The sequence below is a fragment of the Poecilia reticulata genome, chromosome 2 (assembly GCF_904066995.2).
Source record: "Poecilia reticulata chromosome 2, P_reticulata-male-v2, whole genome shotgun sequence".
In the NCBI taxonomy this organism is placed as follows: Eukaryota; Metazoa; Chordata; class Actinopteri; order Cyprinodontiformes; family Poeciliidae; genus Poecilia; species Poecilia reticulata.
In genome coordinates, this window is record NC_088831.1 from 24,479,177 (window position 1) to 24,498,468 (window position 19,292).

Sequence of the window (19,292 nt, forward strand, 5' to 3'; positions counted from 1 at the left end):
GATGAGGTCAGAGGTGTTTCCCTAATAGATTTGTGCAGAGAAGGTGAAAGCTCGACTCAGGTGTCCCAAGGAAGATTAGGGCAAAACCACGGAGGCCGTATCTCCAGTCCAAACAAGTACGGTTTGATAGCGCTGCTCTGGCCTGGAACGGAGGGAAAAAAACAAGCCCCGCTGCCACAACAAAGACAGGAAATTCAGCATAGATTCCTACTTCTCTCTTTTCTCCTGCCTCTCTATACCTAACAATGCTGGTAATGGAGAGAGAACAGTGCCCGGAGCTGGCAGAGACACCTGCGACATATTTTCTACTCCCCCCCACCACTCCTCCTCCTCCTCTCCCCTGCTTCCACCCTCCCACTCTTCCCACCCCCTCGACATTAAAGTCCTTCACAGAAATCAGAATTTAATAAATCACCCCAGAGCCTGACAGAGTTTATCTCCGGGGGTCGCCTCCACTGTGCAGAGACCCACAGACAGACAAAGCGAGGCCCGATAAGATGTGAAATTAAATACAGTTAGCAGTTTGAGACAAAGGAGGGAGAGTGTCAAACCGAGCTTTGTACGCCGTAAACGGCTGCCTGTATAGTCAGTACAAACACACACACACACGTACATGCATTCCAAGCACTCACAAACGCCAAAGACAAGGCAGGTGATTCATTTCAGGTTTCCTCTCACATTTAGCCTCATTTGCATCCTCCACTGTCAACATATCGCCTCTCCCAGATATGTTCAAGAGCTCTCATTAAACGTCCAGGGGATGACATCCTTTTTCTTTTCTTTTTTTTCTCTTTTTTTTTTTTTTTTACCCAGATGCGCCATTATTAATCACCGGCTCCACTCCTATGCGGACTCATCTCCATCACGGATCAAACGCTATCTTCCCGTGTTTCCTTTCATTCAGCAGATATCCCTGACACCAGTCATCACCGCAGCTAAGGGAGACTTATGGGAGCGTGTCGGAGCTCCGACGACCTTATGAATGCCGTACATAAGCGTTTAGCACAGAGAGGATATAAATGTGGGGATTTGCGCAGATCCGTCTGCTATAACCTCCCGCCTGTGCCGTACGGGACACGCTATACGGGCCCTGTTCGCACTAACCCAGATATTTGGCAAAGCAGGAGAACTTTCTTGCTCCGTTTATGTCGACCGGCCAAAGTTTTCTGTGACAAAAGTAGGTTTGCAAAAAAAAATAAAAATAAAAAAAGCTTTTGGAGAGGAGCGCTTCCTTTCAATTTCTGAACTAAGCTGAGTACAACAAAAGAGATGGATTGAGAAATTGGCAAGCGCATGGAATCTAACAAATTCTACCTAACCGGATGATCAGAAACTGAAAAATCTTGCTACATTACAGCAAAGTGGCTTAGTTTTGTGCTGAGCTGCAGCAGAATGAAGGAGCCTGCGTTCAACAATTGACACTGGAGAAAATATCTAAGAAATGCATTCCTTCACAACTCTAGCAACACATTGTGACCATCATGCTACTTCAAGGCAATTTTTCAAGCGTGTGTAACATTTTGCAACAAATACTACGTCTGGTTTTATTATACACCTTACATGTGCTTCTAAAAACGAACATGTGCTTTCTGACTCAACTGCACAGGTGAGAACCACTCAGAGTTACAACGATGAAGGCAAAACAAACAATCTCTGCATGCCTCACTCAAAAAGCAGTTGGGAAGACAAAAAAAGTAGACATAACCCAGATGTGACAGTCTTTGTTTTGTATTTTAGCAAAAATATTTCCATGCTTTAAGTGAGGCAGCCTTCTTTCAGCTGTGCACAGCAATAAGTTGCACTTCTTCTCTCCGTCACTCCGACATTTCTCTGTCTTCTTATTCAGACGGGTTTAAAACGTTGGGACAGTGCGATATGGGACATCCAGAGGTTTTCAGAGTCTCACATGTGTTTGAAAATGATCCCTGTGGGCTCACAATCAGCCAACTGGGTGGATCTGCTGATCAAGCGGATCAATACAGCCTGCAGAGTCAACCGATGTAACATCAGCATAGGAAAGGAAATGGAAAGAGTTGCCATTTAATATCTGCTAACAAATGGCTGCATTCGACTGACACAAACATTTTGCGTTTGAGTGTTGCTGAAATGTCTCCACAGCGAAGTAGGAGCATAAATACAATTTAAGGTATTAGGTACATTTCTTTGCGTGTTTGTTTTCCTTTGCTAATTTTTGACTTTAATATTTTCCTAGAAATATTACTAGAAAGTTGTGGGCATCCTCTGGAGGCCATGCCTCCCAACTGTAGCAGAGAACACACTTACAGAAGTTGTGTTATAGAACAATTAGTGGCACTTTGAAAAATGAAACATGCTCTGTGTTATGAAGGGGGCATGATTGCAGTGCCTCCATATGAGTGCACAGTAATATTCTTTTCAATTAACTGAGGTCTCCAGTTCACATCAGGATATGGCCGACCTCAGCTTTTTAAAGCTGTTTTCCTTTTTTTTTTTTTCTCTCCTTCCCTCCCCACTCTGTAGTTAAGAGAAAGCACAGTCAGGTTTCCAGGAAGACGTAGCGCTGGTCACTTAATGGGCTTAGCCTGGTCGGCGGACCTGACCTTTCGCTTTAACAATGCCGGGGCCAGCGAGGCTCGCGGCCTGCTCTGGGAACACGGTGACCCCCGGGTGAAGCCTAATCTAACTCCGACTTCGTTCTCCCTCTCTCTCTCCGCTGTCCAGACAGACAGCCTTCATCCACAGCCTCCCTCTGTTGCTACGACTGATGCCTTCCTGCTGAGACAACAGTGCCAAGGAGCTGTCAACAGGCCGGTGCTCAGCGGGCCCCGACAGGGTCTCACACGCAGAGCCCCTCGGGGTCCGCGCAGGCACTGACACTCTGCGCTCGGGCTTTGAGAGCCTCCCCCCCGGAAGAATGTCGAGAATGACAGGAATGCCGGGTGCCATCGAGAATCACGATAACGTTCTACCATCTAAGAGCATGATTAGCGCGTTCTGTCGTCAGTCCGTCTATGGATGAGAAAGGGTGGGGGGATGGGGGGGAAGAGGTTTGCTGGATACTTTAAGCTTGTCAGTGCTCTGCAGTAGCTTGTCATTTTAAATAACTTGATCCTGCACCTCCCACGTCACACATATAACCATCAGCCACACACTGGGTGCCAGTTAGCCATACTGACAGACATTGATTATTTATTATTAGTAGTATGTGCTTTGTGTGCATTTGAGCTTCAAAACTTAAGCCGACAGCTTCAAACATTTCCCAGTTCCATTCAGAGAGCCTGCACATTCACTTCATCTGCTCCTCTTTGCTTCGGCTTTTCTCATTGTGCATTTTGAAGGGCCATTTGGATAACAGCACCGGCTGGAAATAACACTAGTCCACACAGCGCGACAATAGAAGCAAGCGCTGTGCTAAAAAAGATTTCTATGGCTTGTCTGTAAGTGAGAACAAGGAGAGCAAACAAAACCTTAACCGAGTGTTTACACATCTGCAAGAAAACGTCCAGACCGGGCATGAAATCCTCATGCTATGCTAGTCTTAGCTAAGCTAAACAGACAAGAGATTTTCAGGTTTTCTCTGTAGCTACACAGGGGGCGACATCGTGCTGGTTTGTATCCCGTCTACTCAGAGGTGGAGAAGAAGAAAAAACTGAATTGAAGGGAATGATTTCACACTAGAATATCAAGAATAGTGTTTGTGTCTGCGTTGTCATTGATATATGAATTATCCATACTGGTAAACGGCAAAATTTTTAGAATACGCCTCATTGTTTTTTTTTGTATTGTTGCATACTTAGTGCCACTGTCTGACCGGGACTGTTAATGTCGCTGCTTGCGAGTCCCATAAAAGCGCTACCAGAACAAAATCACAAACCTTAATGAGCGGTTACCAACGACGAAATTGACTGGGACGTATGACTTCGGCGTTGCTGTTTGCTGAAGTCTTAACGAGAAATCTAGTCACTCCAATCTAATTTTCTGACATCTGAATAAAAATACCTAGTAAAACAGTAGTAAAAATATGACCGATTTCTACTTTTTAAGAAGTTGTCACCAGAATGTGGCCTACGCCTAGTACAGACACATTCACATGGCTCGCCACAGCCTTCCATCCCGAAAACGAGACTTACTTTTCCATCAAAGTTTATTCATCTCTGAATGTTTTTTAAATTTATTTATTTTTTCTCCTGATCAAATGACGTCCTCTGAAAGGTTGCTCTTTCTTCTCCCCTGCAAGTAAACCATACAAAGCAGTGTTTGATCTCCGAAATCCGATCTGTATTTCTAGTATTGTCTCCAGTCCTTACTGTGGCGTCTTAAAGGTCAGGAGTGAAAGGCCATTTGATAACTACAGAAAGACCTTTCGGCTTTATTACGCTGCCTTTCATCTCCTTTCCTGCAGAGGTTAAAACAAAGCACGGCATCCTTTTGAAAAAGAAGGGATAAAATGGATCACTTTGGAGCCCCGAGCATTTTTTTTTGTCACTAGGGGAAGTCTGGCACCCAGTGCATGAGGGAAAACTCTAGTGGGATGCATTTCTGGAAGAGATGATTCTTCCCAAGCAGAATTAGCATATGTCCTCTCAACCTTCCACCAAACCTCTCAAAGAGACCCTGAAATCCTATTGAGATATTATTACCACTCAAACAAGGCATTATTAGAGACATCTAAAGCAGGTGTGCACACACTAATACGGGCACACACACACACACACACACACACACACACACACACACACACACACACACACACACACACACACACACACACACACACACACACACACACACACACACACACACACACACACACAGCTCAATGACACCCACTTCCCTCTGAATATTCCTTTCTTTTTAATGGTAACCTTGGGAGACGGGGCCGCACCGGCGAGACACTTAACAGCCACTAGTCTGAGAAAAATGTTTTTGATATGCTCGTGTCATTTAATCATCCGCCGTTCTGCCGAGGCCGGGCAGGACAATTTTGCAGGATATTAACTCCAAACTAAACCCCTGGCTTGTATCATTTGTGGGGCCAGTCAAGCAGGAGTCCCAGGAGGAGCGGAGACTTCCTCCTCACAGTCGTAGTAATCTAAGCTTGACTGGCTTGCGCACACACAGCTAATCGTCAGCTAGACTGAACCGCAGAGAAATAAAGGAATCGGCAAACGCGTGGCACAAATGAAGACGCTAAATGGAGGATGAGTGGATTTGGGAAGCTGGCAAAAAACAAGCCAAAAAAATATATATTAATAAAAAATACACACGTGACAACGCTGCGCAAGGCGATACTTCCACAACAAAATTGGAGATGCGAAGAGCATTTGTACAAATGTCATCTTGGCATGATCCATTTGGACAACCCCACATTGCTTAATGGGGTAGGAAATTCATTTCTTTTTTTTCTGCTGCAGGAGATGCTTTGTGATGTGATTCTATGCAAAATATATAAAGCAACTACAAGAAAAGTGCTCCACTCTCTGATAGTTGTAGACGGAGCAGAGGTGGACAGGAGAAGGAGAGAAGTGTCTTGTGGCATGGATGCTCTCTCCATTCTTCGGCAGGCAGGAGCGTCACATGTGCGCAGACAAAGCGAGAAGAAAGCAAAGGCAACTGATGAAAACCATTTTTTGTTCCTTCACAAAGAACTAGGTCACCCTCTCATAATTGTCAATCATGCAATAAATCTCTCTGTGGCACAAATGAATACAGCATTGGGAATGAGACAAAGCTTATTGGCATGCTATGTCAGCTTGACTCAATTCATCCTCCTTTTCACACAAGACCATTCATATGTGAAGTTGTGCGAGGGGGTCTCTCTCTCTCTCTCTCTCTCTCTCTGTCACACACACACACACACACACACACACACACACACACACACACACACACACACACACACACACACACGCACGCACGCACACACACACACACACACACACAGCCCCATCCAACATGTAAGTTGGATGGGGGTTAATGTCTGTTGACAAACCATGTTTTTGTCCCTATAGAGGAGATCTTAGTGTGTTTTTTGCACAATTTAGGAATAGTAAGAATTAGGCATAGGCTGGTTATGATATTGAAGAAAAACAAAGTTTTAAAACCCACAAAACTTTTCCGTCATACAGTTCCTATGGTTTAGATTATTTGGTCATGTTGCCTAAAAGGTTCACAGAGTGACTACAGTTTTTGAGCCTTAGTATCCGGCAGAGCGGCACTTCTCCCAACCGTTGTGACAGACTGCTGGCCAGCCGGCTACAGTTTCCATGGGATCACAGAGAAGGCTGAGACAAAGATTTAAAACTGTAACAAATCTTTTATTAAGCAAAAGCTGTTTCAAAGCAGGTAAGACATGAACAACATGTCTGTTAAGCTGCTGACTGCAGACCGGCTACACGAGCAGACAGCCTGACTAATCAACCAGCTACTTAACCTGTGTCTTATACTTGTGTTATTCCTATCAAAACAAGAAAACATAATGCGCAATAAGCACACTACTATTAATTTAAATGTTTTGATACTTGTCAAAACATTTTGGGCCAAAAATACACCGATTCCAGTCAGAGGACAATGTCTCGGTGCGTTCCTATTGTTCTACTTGTGTTCACTCACTGGTGTCACTAATTTTACGTCTTCTTCCTGAAGTAGGCATTGTTGTTAGCACAACCTATGAGTTATGTTTGGCATGTTTGGAAAAAGATGTGATATTTGAGTTTTTGACCAATCAGTGTCAGGGAAGTTGAAAATCAGCCAATTCCTGTCACCTACCAATTTCTCTGTGCATCCCTCTTTGCTATGCAGGCTTTGTGCTTTAAATACGAGCAATCAGATTGTACAATTATGCATTTTGATTTACATACAACGAGAATCCCATAGTAGCCCTTGCCTAGTTGTAAAATCACTAAACTAACTGTTGAAGACATAAGCACTGCATGGGCCAAGTAAAGCATTTACAAGTTGAAAATACGACTCCAAACTGTTCAGACCAGGCGTACTTGGTCTACAGTACAGTGCTCTGCTTTTCCTGCAGCCTGATTGGCTGCGAGCGTCAGATTGACACAGCACTACGCGGGGCTCTATCCGCGGAGGGTTTGTGTCACATCTCCGAGGACCCGACTGTCACTCTTTAAGAGGAGGGTAATAATAGCCAGGCGCCACAGCGAGTGGTGGCACAGGCGATTTTAGAGAAACATCAGGGAGACGGTGACATTTGAGTCTACGAGGAGAGAAACCCAAGCGCTGCAACCAATAAAGACTCCCGCAGATATTCTCACTTGGCTCGCCCAGAGAGACACACGCAGAGGCAGAGAACGGGAGAGAGAGGGGGGGGTGAAAGGCACAGGGAGATGTCAGTGTTAGATGAAAATGTGTTGACCTGGTGATATTGATACCCCCCCGCTCATAACCTCTACAGGTGTGCGGAGCCGTCGAGAAGCAGCTCTGGGTGTGACTTTCATTGGATAAAAAGCAAGAGCTGCAGACCTCCAGATGAAGCAAGCTTCAACGCTCAACTTTAAACTGCAAGCAAATAAAAATCTGACAGCAAATATCAAACCAAATATGTCGGGCTTTCTAATATAAACGGCACCGACGGAGGCTTTTCAAGGCCGACACAAAGTTCCAGATTTCTTTCAAATCTGACCTGAATTTTTTTCAGTTTAGCTTAAGGGCTGTACCAAGAAAAGAGAAGAAAAATGTCCTTCATGTTTTTGATAAAGGTGGTTGTTCGAAATTCACAGTAAAAAAAAAAAAAAAAAAAATGGAAGAATGACTCATTGATTCAACTTATGAATCAAATGCAAAAATCTCCGTATTTGACCTATTCGCTTATCAGAGCATTAGGGGAAAAACTGGACAATTCCAACCTCCACTTGATTGATCGGTGCATCTCTACTCTTTGGCATAATTCCATCAGATTTTATTCTGGTCTTTTTTTCATAAAAAAAAAAGCTCCAAAATTCTCCAACGACCTCAGGATTAATGACTTCTTTTTGATTGATTTTTAACTTGCAAAATGATTTTTTATTTTTTTTTTACTTGTATGAAAGACAGATCTGGAGCAATCTGACAATCAGAGTCAGACTTCAAACAGTGCTGTAAGACATGTTGTCTAGATATGACCTATTTATGTATCTAATGAAGACTATCACTCACAGATATGCCATGTCTGGCAGCATTCAGAATTAGAACATGAGGACTTAACAAATATCAGTAATGACCATGATCGCGCTTCACTTCCTGATCAAAAGTTTTATTCCTTCTTTTTCTTCTGCAGTGATCCGCATTGGAACCTTATGACCATAGAGCTGATTTTTTTTTTTTTTTCAGTTCGCTCATCTGATGAAACTGAGCAATAGGCTTTGAACCACCTCAGAAAGTGCTGTGAGTCTCAAGTGTCATTAGCTTCAGGGCTTTTTTTTTTCCCCAGCTAGCACCAGGTAAAGATTAGATAACGATCAGCGCTTTAATAGATACCGTTGGAGCCGTTCCCGCGCTGTGCCCAACATCTGAAGTTTAAAGAAGAAGAAATAGTTGCTTTCTGTGCTCTGATGTCCCACTGAACCGGCGAGAAGAGTGGCTGGCGTTAGAACCACACAGTTCTTGCCCCCCCCGCTTGGAGTACAGTGAGTCTGTGCTGAGTCAGATCCAACCACCGTTTAAGAAACGTCCACCAACAATGGAAATAACTTGACTTTGACAGAAAAAGATCAGCCTTCATAATTATTTGCAGCGTAAGAGTACTTTAAAAAAAAAAAAGCATCTTTTCTCATGCTGAAAATCTTGTTGAAGTGAAATTGAGATTTTATTTTTTCTACTTGTTGAAAAGATTGTAAATTAATACTCTGACTGTAGATGTGTGCAGGTTTAAGCCAGCACCTGCTTGCTTATGATTTGCTCATGTAGGAACTTTGTTGCGTGTTATCTAGTCTTTTCCATTTTGAAGAGTGACAGAGAAACAGGCCTGCTTGTCATATGTTGTAAAGTCAACTAAGCAAAACTTCCTAAACACTTCGATCAAATTAAAAACACTAAAGTAAACCAAAAGATAAATAAATGATAAAATAAGCATTTCTTATTTTAATAAAGTCATTTTAGGGAACCTGATAATTTCATCATCTGAGAGTTTGAACAAAGAAAGATTTAACCATGGATTATTTTTTTATTTTTTTTACAATTGTGCAATTAAAGGTTGAATTCCAGCTTCTGCTATAAAACCAAAATGCATTTGAAGGTTTGCCAGGTATGCTAATAAATTGTTTCATTAAATTCTGATATTTTATCATATTAACTTGATTCTGTTTTCAGTCATCAATGCATATAAACAAAATCTAACCCTTGTCAAAATCAAATCTAAGCCAAAAGTTTAACTTCTAGATGTATCAAGCAATCCCTTATTTCTGTTCTATTATTAATATTTTATTGTTTCACTTTTGGGAGAAATGAAGGAAAAAAACCTGGATGACATGATGGGATTTAGTTAGCTGACAATCCAAGAGTACAAAAGGGCTTTTTGTTGGATGACATTCCTGTCTTGGCATACTTTAATTATTAAGAGGGACTCCTTTTGTATTGAGCAAAGAGCTCCAAAAACATTGACACTGGAGGAATAACATCTGCATGTTTACTCAGGAGAAGATTCATCCCTGATAGGCCCGGCGAAAACGACGAGGGGGAGAAAAAAACAAGGAGAGGAAATTTGTGGAATCCCATCTGAGATTGCTTCCCTGATGGATTCCTTTTCCTGTCAGCTCAGACGAGAAATGAAGCTGGGGAAAATTAACTCCTGATACAGCCACGCTGAATTAGACAGAGAAGGGAAGAGAGAAGGGGGAGGCGGGAGAGGAGGAAGGAAAAAAAAAAAAAAAACTCAACGCACTTTTTAAGGATTCCAGCCTTGTCATTTTCAATTTTCTGCTCTTTGGACATGCTTGTATTCAGATTCCCCAACATCTATTCGCCATATCAATCCTAATTAGACAATCTGGGCCCACGAAGGATGGGAGCGGAGTTATTTGCATAATTTAATCATAAATACTCAGTGATACATATTTCCAAATGCATTTGTACAATTATCTTTTCATCCTTGGGGCAAAAGTATTAATATGATTAGGCAATAACTCTTTACAAAAAAAAGAAAGAAAGAAAAAAGATGGGAGGGAAAAATAGAATACCAGCAAGTATGCAGTCTTCCTTTTTTTTTTTTCTTTTAAACTCCTGCTCTGGGCTATATGAAAAATTAATTAATTTCTGAGGAAAATCAATTTCTCCATGTGACCATATTAGACAGAGCCCAGCAAGGGCCGGCATTCCTTCTCCAATCAGGAAATCTCATCTGCTCCCTCTAACTTCTGTCAGTAGCGTTTAACGTCCTGGTACAAGCGGCGGCGACTTCCGCGAGTGCTCCCTAAATGTGCCGTAATGTGAAGGGGACCCATAAGGAAAGACCCAAAGTAGATGAGAAAAATCACTCTTTAGCATCTAATAGTGGATCGGTCATACTGGGCAGTCAGTCGGCATAGGAGAACTTAGCCAAAATAGTTCCAAAGTGCAGATCAGGACTTTAAAGCTACAAAACAAACAGAAGTCGTCTGATTCAAATCTCTGGTCTATTGGTTGTAACTCTACTTTCACAAAAGTGTCAAGCTGGGTGATGCGCTTAAAGCCTGAAAACATTGCCTGCTCTTAGCTTTGAAGCTCGAGATTATTGGAAGGAAAATCAGGTTGTTTTTTTCCCTTCATCCTTTGCTCTGCCGATCACCGATCAGAGCCGATAACGGGGAAACCGGCCAATCCCAGCCTCTCCCCTGATTGATCGGTGCACCTCTGTTTAAAATCATTTGATTTCGCGCAAGGAATTAATTGGCAATTCAATCACAGCTGCGGATCCAGTAAAGGCATGCAAATAAGACAGGAGCACGGACAGCTAATGCATCCACAAGGCAAATTAACAATACGGGGGCCTCTTTGCCATGCAAATAGCCTCCAAATCCACAAACGACATTAGACAGTGTCAAACAAAGCCTCTCTAACAAGTGAAATCTGCGGTTTTTAAAAGAGTCTTGGCTTGGCTTCATTTAGAGCTACAGAAATATGATCCTGAAAGAGAGAAAAGCCAGAAAAAGGGGAGAGTGTGTTTGGTTAAACAAGCTGCTTTATGGACGTTTTCCCAAAAAAAAAAAAAGAACAGTTTTAATTTGCTCTTTTTCCAGCTCAGTGAGTGTCAACTCAATAAAGCAATTCTGATTTTCAAGGAGGCTATTTGTTTGCACAAAAATAAATAAATAAAAAAAGAACCCAAACACCTTGCCACCATCTGCCAACTGCACAGTTGACTTGAGCACATGTACTGTACCTAATCAAATTTAGCAGATCCCCACTGAAGGATTAAAATGTGGGAAAAGAAGAAAAAAAAACTTAAAATGCAGTTTTTTTCCCCCTCTTTCTCTCTCTCTCTCTCTCTTTACTCCAATAAAGAAAAAGACGATATGAGAGCCAATTTGGCTTTTAGAGAAAGTACTTCAACAGATTTGGATTTTAAACAGCTTTGTATACCATTATCTCTCACTCTCTCTCTCTTTTTGAAAAAAATTCTGTCCATCTTTATCTGTCTCTCTCACCCCCTCCGCTCCTCCTCCCTCCTTCTCCTTCTCTAATCAGGCATCTGTCACTCTGTTTTTGAAGTTATTATCGCCCGAGCCTCCCTCTTGGATGTGGTTGCCCGGTGACGGGGGGTATCTTAGCACCCACTCTGACTGGGAATGATTTGAATGGAATCCAGAAATCTCCCCTGAGTACCTGTAAACACATCCGCGCCTTGTAGAAAACAAATATATTATAAGAGAGCTCAGCAGAGAGGAGAGGAGAGGAGAGGAGAGAGGAAGAGGAGAGAGACAAGCTGGCACCCTCGGTGGCAGCTCACACTGAGCGCTAAACAAAACAATTACCGTCATTTGCAAATATGTGTGTTTAGGCATAAACACTCCTGAAGTAGGAACAAGAGAGGTGAGCGCTCTCGCTACACATCCCAGTCACATCAGCATCAATTATATATTTATATAAGTGCGTTAAAAATTTTTTTAAAAAGCAAAAACGTGGCTTTCGCTGCGACCTGACAGAAACGAGCTGAAGAAAATCTATTAAAGCGGGGCGTGTAAGTGAAAAAAGCCGGGCCCGTTTCCCCAGCGGTGGGACACCGTCTAGGGCGTGCGGTTAACCTTCAAGGGGTAGACAATGATTGTCAATTAAAACTGCTGCCCCGGCATCGGATAGCCACACACACAGACGCAAACACACACTAAAAAAAAAAGGAGACCAATGAGAGATATGCGATATCTTCGCGCCGCCCCCGTGTTATAATAACCTTTCTGAGAGTTCAAGTGTCACGCAGCTCTTTTTTTTTTTTCATCCCACCGCGGGGAAAATGAAAAGGGAAAACAAGTAGCTGGAACACGGGGGGCTCCTGCGGGGGCTCTTGGAGGGGCCACAGTCATATAATGTAAAAGGGGGGAGATTACTGAACCCGGATCAGTGTGGAACACTGGTAATCTGGCACAAGAGCCCTTCAGAAAATAAAGAGGTTAATAGTCACTATATTTCTGGTAGGTTTTTTTTTTTTAAAGATTAGCTGTAATGATCTGTAACTGAGCTCAGACGGTTCAAACACACATTTTCTTTTTCAGGGTTTTAAGTTGGGATGGGCCGCTATGAGGCGAGCAGGAATACCACCACTTCACCCTATTTGCACAATCAAGATCAAAACTTTACAGCAAAATATAGTCAGCTTTATTTCAAACAAAGACGCCGCACTCAGTACTGCTGCTCAAATAAAATAACGATAATCACTCCTATTACTGTAAACAGTAATGTTATTGATTGCATTCACTTATCACGATCTTCACTTTAATACATAAAATTAGGTAAAAAAAAATGTAGAATGAACACCTACTAGAAACCTTTTTTTTTTTTTTCAGGTGTTTACTATGGATATTATTACACACTTTTGCTATTCTGTTCTTAACAACATGAAGCAAACAAAACAACAGAGATGCACAAAGAAATCAGCTGGAATCAGTTTTCAGCTTGAGCAGCAGGTCTGACTGCTGACTGAAAAGCCACTGAATCACTGAATGCAGCTAAGCTCTAACAGGTCGAGTTCGTGCCAACACTCTTCAGTGTAGATGGTTTCGAAGAGGGAAGACTCGAGATTAACTGTGCTTAGAAAGTTAGATGTCTTTGCTGCTCTCCACAGAGTAAAGCAAGCATAAGCAAATGATATCAGCCGCTTCATTACTTGTGCTGTCTGCACATGTAGAAAGCCAGCAGTCAACTCGCATTTTCAAGCAATTACTGGCCATGTTTGCATGATCAGAAATGTTTCAAGCAGCCGAATTTGTTATTTTTGTTAAAAAAGGTAAAACGTTGAAGACTTGTTTGAGCCAGCTGGCTAGCAGTGCACAGCAACAGGCGTAAGAGCAGAAAGCACAATGTAAGGAAATATCTGCTCTCTCCTGCTCTTTCTCCGTCATCTCTCTCTGACAAAAATGGTTTGCTTCTTAAAATAATAATTAGGTTTAAATTATTCACGCAGCTGAAGACACAGCAGAAAAATTACTGCTATGACTATTATGATGGTTTTCCATGGTCAGAAATGCTTAAAAGAGCCAAATTTCTTGTGAGAGGAAAAATTTTATTGAAGCCAACTGACCAGCAGTGTGCAGCAGCAGCAGCAGGACACTTCAGAGCAAGCTCCAACGGAGCCGGCACGTTCTCTGGCATCTCATTATATCGATTTATATATTTCTTTTTAACTTGGTGCACTTGGTTAACTTTTTAAAACTTTTGAATCAGGTAAAACGTAAGCTGCTTAAACAAACCAAAACACACACACACGCGCACACACACACAAAAAAAAGAATTCCAGCGAACAATACACTCTTTAAATGTGTTTAAACAGCGAGCATAGCAGGGAACAACTTGGCTTGTTTGTGTCCACATCAAAACTGAAACAGCAGGCTGCAGTGGAGCTCTGTGATGCTATTCACATTCACACAGTGTGCACAAAAAAAAGAAAAAAAGAGAGACCGGTGTTGTTTTAGCACAATAGGCCGCCAGAAGGAGGGGGATAAACTGCATGTGAAATAGTAAGAGCCATTGTATAGGAGTATTATTCACTTCATTGTTATCACTGTGCCACTGTATAAAAAAAGAGCAGTGACACTGTGTGTAATAGAGGGAGTGGGGGTGATGGAGGGGATGAAAAGCTAAACTATCCCAGGCAGCAGGCTGCTGTTGTTGTAACCCGAGCGGGGTAAACCTGTGAACTCGGATACTTTTCCTTTTCTTTTCTTTTTGTTTTTTTATCTGACTGTAAGTTGGTGGAAATAGAGGGAACTCGTTTTCACCTCCGGGGTCAGTGGGGTGTGTGTGTTTTTTTGGAGGAGGGGGGAGGGAGGGTTTGCAACCTGTGTGCTGTTTACTCAAAGTGATCATTCTGTCAGCAGCTGTATCAGCGGGGCGAGACGGAGCGAGAGGCGGCACATCCCCGCAAATAAAATCAACTCTTTCCCAAGCAACAGAAGAAGCCTTTTATCCCCGCGGATGCCTCGGTCCGTTCCATGATGTAATTCTCCAAATGGGGCAGGCAGGCAGGCAAGCAGGCAGGCAGGCAGGCAGGCAGGCAGACCCGGGTCTGAGTGATTGATTTCAGCCCAGCGCCGGGAGAACCTGGCTGCTTTCAGAGACAATTACAGTCCTGTCCGTGTGCCCGTAATAGCCCAGCACTTTAGCGTCATTAAAGCGACGCGAGGCACTGCATTATCCTTTAACCCCATCGCTGGTCGTCCCTCTTCCCTCCCCGCCCGGCCCCACCATTGACAACCCGGAGAGTTCAGCCGCATACTTTGTCACCTGAAGCTCCACGCCGAGCTTCAGAGGAGGATCTGTACAGTAGACAAAGTGTGGGGAGGGGAAGTGATGGGGTGTTCGGGTCCCTTGATGCTTTATGTAAATGATGCTTAAGCACCAGAGTGCACAGGTGAGCTGTTGAGACAATCGCTGCTAAAACGGGAACGTGAAGCTTGCAGCAGAGAGCTGCACGGAGGTGTGTGAGGCCCACAGGTGCAAAAACACAGGTTGCAGGTTATTCTAAACGTTTAAATGCAGCAGCAACACAACCGTTAGCGTGTGACGTGGAAAAATGGCTAATCTGACAAGATCACTCTGAAAATTTCTATAAAAAAAAAAAGAAGAAGAAAAAAAAAAAAAAAAGTACCGTCTGGGCCGTCGGGATATTTGCATTTAAATTCTGCACAGCTCAACTTACTTCATCATTTTTTTCCCCCTCACATTAATTCGCCCGGTTAATTCTGCTACAAAAACAAAAGCTGCACACTTCTAAACTAGACGTGCACTAGTCAGGCTTTTCTTGGCCGATTCCAGACGAGATTTTTTTTTTTTTAATTATTATTATGTTCTTTTCTACTGTCACAAAATAAAAAAAAGAAGGAAAATGTCCTTCAGGTTCTTTGAGGAATGTAACGGTTTTCAATTTAGCAGAAAATGAAGGAATAACAAGATCATCCCCGCTCACGCATGGAAACATCTATCTGTGACATTTATCTGAAACTGGAAATTGTGCACCGCCTCGCCTGCTGCTGATTGATGCATTTACAGACGGAGAATAGGAGGAGTTATCAGTTTTGATGCATTAAGTCAACAAGCGAAATGTTTTTCAGCCTTTTGAACTACTCGACTGGTGCTTCTCTGCTCTAAACCGAGACTCAAAGTGACTTTAACTGCTTTTATTTTGCCGTTCCCGCCTCACTTGCGGGGAGGCTTTCCATCATATTTGCATTTCCAGCTCATCTCTGAATGCAAGGGGGAGCGATCAATATAGAATCAATCACAGTGACAGGTGAGAGGGTAAATTTGACCAGGCTCCACCGTCCTGAGAGACTTGAGCGATGCATCACAGACGAGGAGCAACAGGACAATAAAAAATGGCTTTTAATCCAGTATTGATCTGTGCTTAAATCAGTCGGTTTTCAAAAACAGATCAAGGTTATTTTTGCTCGATTTGTTGCGATGCAATCATTTGTTCAAACCGTTTTTGCTGTTATCATTATTATTATTCTATCACAATCAATGATGTTTAATTTAAGTAGAATTATTTGCATCAATAAACAATAGCTTGTTAATAAGCTCTTGCTTTAATAGGAGGAGTGTAAAGTATTATTTTGTTGCTACCAAAAAGTAAGACAAAGTAATATGACAGAATTGTTTTTGTTTTGTTGTTTTTTTTCCCTCTATTTGTTTACATTCAGCAAATTTTAATGATCCTAACTGAAACCTTAATCCCACAAAGGTAAGGACTTTAAAAGGACACCTACCCTAGTTATATTTCGGTCAAAATAAAATAAAAGGAGTTGCGCAAATCTAAAGGGAGAACTTGACATTTCAGAAGATTGCTAAATGTTTTAACATTTTCTAAAAAAGTGGTAGAGTTGCATCTGCAGTTTATTCAACGCCCCACTGTTATCGATTTACTGGCTCAGCAGCAGACAGGCTGTATCCATCATGTCACAGCTTTTGCGTTGCACGTGTTAAAAACTTTCACTTAACTTTTTAACTGCCGAGGCGCACAGCAGATCCTACGATCGCACTTTTTCTTTTCTTTTTTTTACACCCCCACAACCACCAACCAGCATTTCAATTTTGACATGCATCCACGACCATACTCAAACCTTTCACACGTATACACAGGAATCATCAAAGAGCAATATGAAAAACGCCGAATCCAGCTTTTTTTTTTTTTTTTTTTTTGCATTGAGGTTGGAGGAAGTCAGAAAAAGACCGTCTTTCTCCCCCTCTCGCATGCATGCATGCATGCATGCCGCTGCGCCTTTACGCACGGCTCTCTTGCTGGCGAGGAGGGCGCGCGCACAGCGGAGCTCCGCACTCACCTCGCGTTGGTGCAGTCGTTGTAGAGCGTCTCGAAGTCCTTCCTGGAGATGAGCTTGCAGCGGTTCACTCCGGGCTGGATGGCGCCGAGCCCCCTGAGGATGCGGACCTGCTCCACGTTGCACACGACCGGCGTGATCTCCAGCCGCTTCAGCTTGGTGTAGACCGTGTGCAGCCCGCCGACCAGGTGCTTCAGGAACAGGTCGAACGCCTGCGGGAGGCAGATGAGCTCGCAGCCGTCCACGGTGAACGATGCCACCTTGGCGCCGCGCAGCTCGACCATCTTGCACTCGTTGTTCTGCGGGATGTTCTCGACGGGCGACGGGGTCGAGTAGACGGGCTTGCTCGGGGGCAGAGACGCGGTCGGGGTCGGGATGCCCGGGCTGCCGGTGGCGAGGAGCTCCGACCTGAACAGGTTCTGGCCGGGTCCCGTCGGCGGCACCAGAGACGGGGACGGGGACGAAGTTGTCGACGGCGGGGACGTGGTGGCGGAGGGAGTGGAGATCGGAGGCGGCGGGACAAGCTGAGTTGGTGGGATCAGAGCAGCCGGTACGGCCATGGTCACCTAACGAGAGGAAGGGGGGAGGGGGGGAGAAAAGGGGAAAGCAGTCCGAAGTTCAAAGTAAAAAAGCCAGCCTGCCGAGACACCCTTAAATGAAAGAATCCTTCAGAGTTTTAGCTCCTCAGTTAAGTTGGGAAGTAAAAAAAAAAAAAAAAAAAAAAAAAAAAAAAAAAAAAAAGCGCTGGAGCGAAAAAAGGCGTGCAGAGTGAATTTTTTCTCTCGTTTTTTTTTTCTGAGAGGGGACAATGATCAAAGATAGGAGGAGGAATGACAGGAGGAAAATGAGCTGAAAAGTGCAGCACCGCTCTGTGGATGAGTTGTTGTTGTCACACGGTACAGAGAGGGAGGAGCTAGGGGACAGTGGGAGCCTTTGAAGAACATAAAACTAACTGTTCTCTCTGCTTTACTGAAATGTCTCAGCTCCGCTTTAATAACTCATTAACTCCACACACACCGAACAGAGACATTTTTTTTTTTTTTTTTTAGATCAGATGGAGATGTTTTCCCCCGGCTCATTTCTTTGCGGCTGCAACAAAATAGTCGCTCCTGACTGATCCATCATTCTGCGAAGTTTTCTCAAATTTAAAATGAAAATTGAGAATGATATGACCTTTTAATTTTTTCATTATTTCTTTTTAAACAATTCATGATGTCATAGTTATCCTGTTTTCTGACCGAGCGCGTCCTGAAGGAGCCACTGATAACATTCCTCATTTAATTAGCCTTGGCTTTTATTGTTCTGACATCCATTGTGCTTTTTCTGTTGAGAAGCAGCAAAACAATGTAAAGAATCAACATAAAGCTGTTTTTTTGTTGTTTGTTTGTTTTTTGCACTAAATGTCAAAACTGTTCACAACCCCTGTTAAAATGCTATTTTGCATGTTTTTCCACCTTTACTTTTATACATACTATATAAAATTCAGCTGAAAAAAAAAAGAATGACAAATTTGTTCAGGGGAAGATGAGAAGCAAAAAAAAACAAATGCTGTGATTTTGTTGCATGCTGCACACTCCTGAACTATATAAAAATATATTTTTATTGAAATTAAGCAATCTGTTTTCTCAAGTTTAAGCCTGCCATCAATTTTTGTAAATCTGTCTAATCTGAAATAACTGACATTTGGTCATTTGCAGACTGTAATTAAAGCCATAGTTAGTTATTCTATTGTACTGAGGTATCAATAGTAGTAAGAATATACATTTAAAAAAATCTGCATTTTATCTGAATGTGTGGCTCTGGATAGAGATTTATCTGTCTTTGGCAAATCTATTGGACAAAAGTGGCATTGCAACAATCTGAGTGTTTTCTCTAAATTTATGAATAGAAAAAATAGAAACTTGAAAAGACTGCAGGAATGTCAAAACTCAATTCTAAAAACATACATCACCCAAAGAACACCACACTCACAGTGAAACATGGTGGTGGCAGAATTATGATTTGGGGATTTTTTATTTTATTTTATTTTTTACCTCCAGTGGAAGTGTGGATTTAAGGTGAATGACATTATGAAACAGATCCAAATTCTGAGCCTGAATCTTTGTAACCTAGAAAGCTGAGGATTAAGAAGGATTTATGTTTTTTAGCCCCACACTCAGGCAAACCGTACATCAAAATGACAAAATAATGACTGAATGAGCAGAAAATGTAACTTTTGAAATGGCCAAGTCAAAATCCAGAGGGAAAACCTGACTGATTAACTCCCCTGAAGAGGGATATGGACAATTAACGTCCTCAAATCTGGTACATTTGGACAACTTCAGCATGGTAGCGTGAACGTATACTAAAGATGTA

At 42.6% G+C, this 19,292-nt stretch overlaps 1 protein-coding gene across 3 annotated transcripts in view; it reads right to left on the reverse strand.

Moving 5' to 3' along the window:
• The window catches only part of dachd (dachshund d), a 135,473-nt gene extending 117,591 nt beyond the window's left edge, over nt 1-17,882 (reverse strand). For 2 of the 3 annotated variants that reach the window (XM_081601214.1, XM_081601195.1), the window contains exon 1: nt 16,941-17,882. In XM_081601214.1, coding sequence (XP_081457340.1) covers nt 16,941-17,497 — 557 coding nt within the window. In that variant the 5' untranslated portion in view covers nt 17,498-17,882. The remainder of the gene's footprint in view (nt 1-16,940) is intronic. The other variant, XM_081601204.1, reaches the window with a different exon arrangement.
• Nucleotides 17,883-19,292: the final 1,410 nt, after the last annotated feature.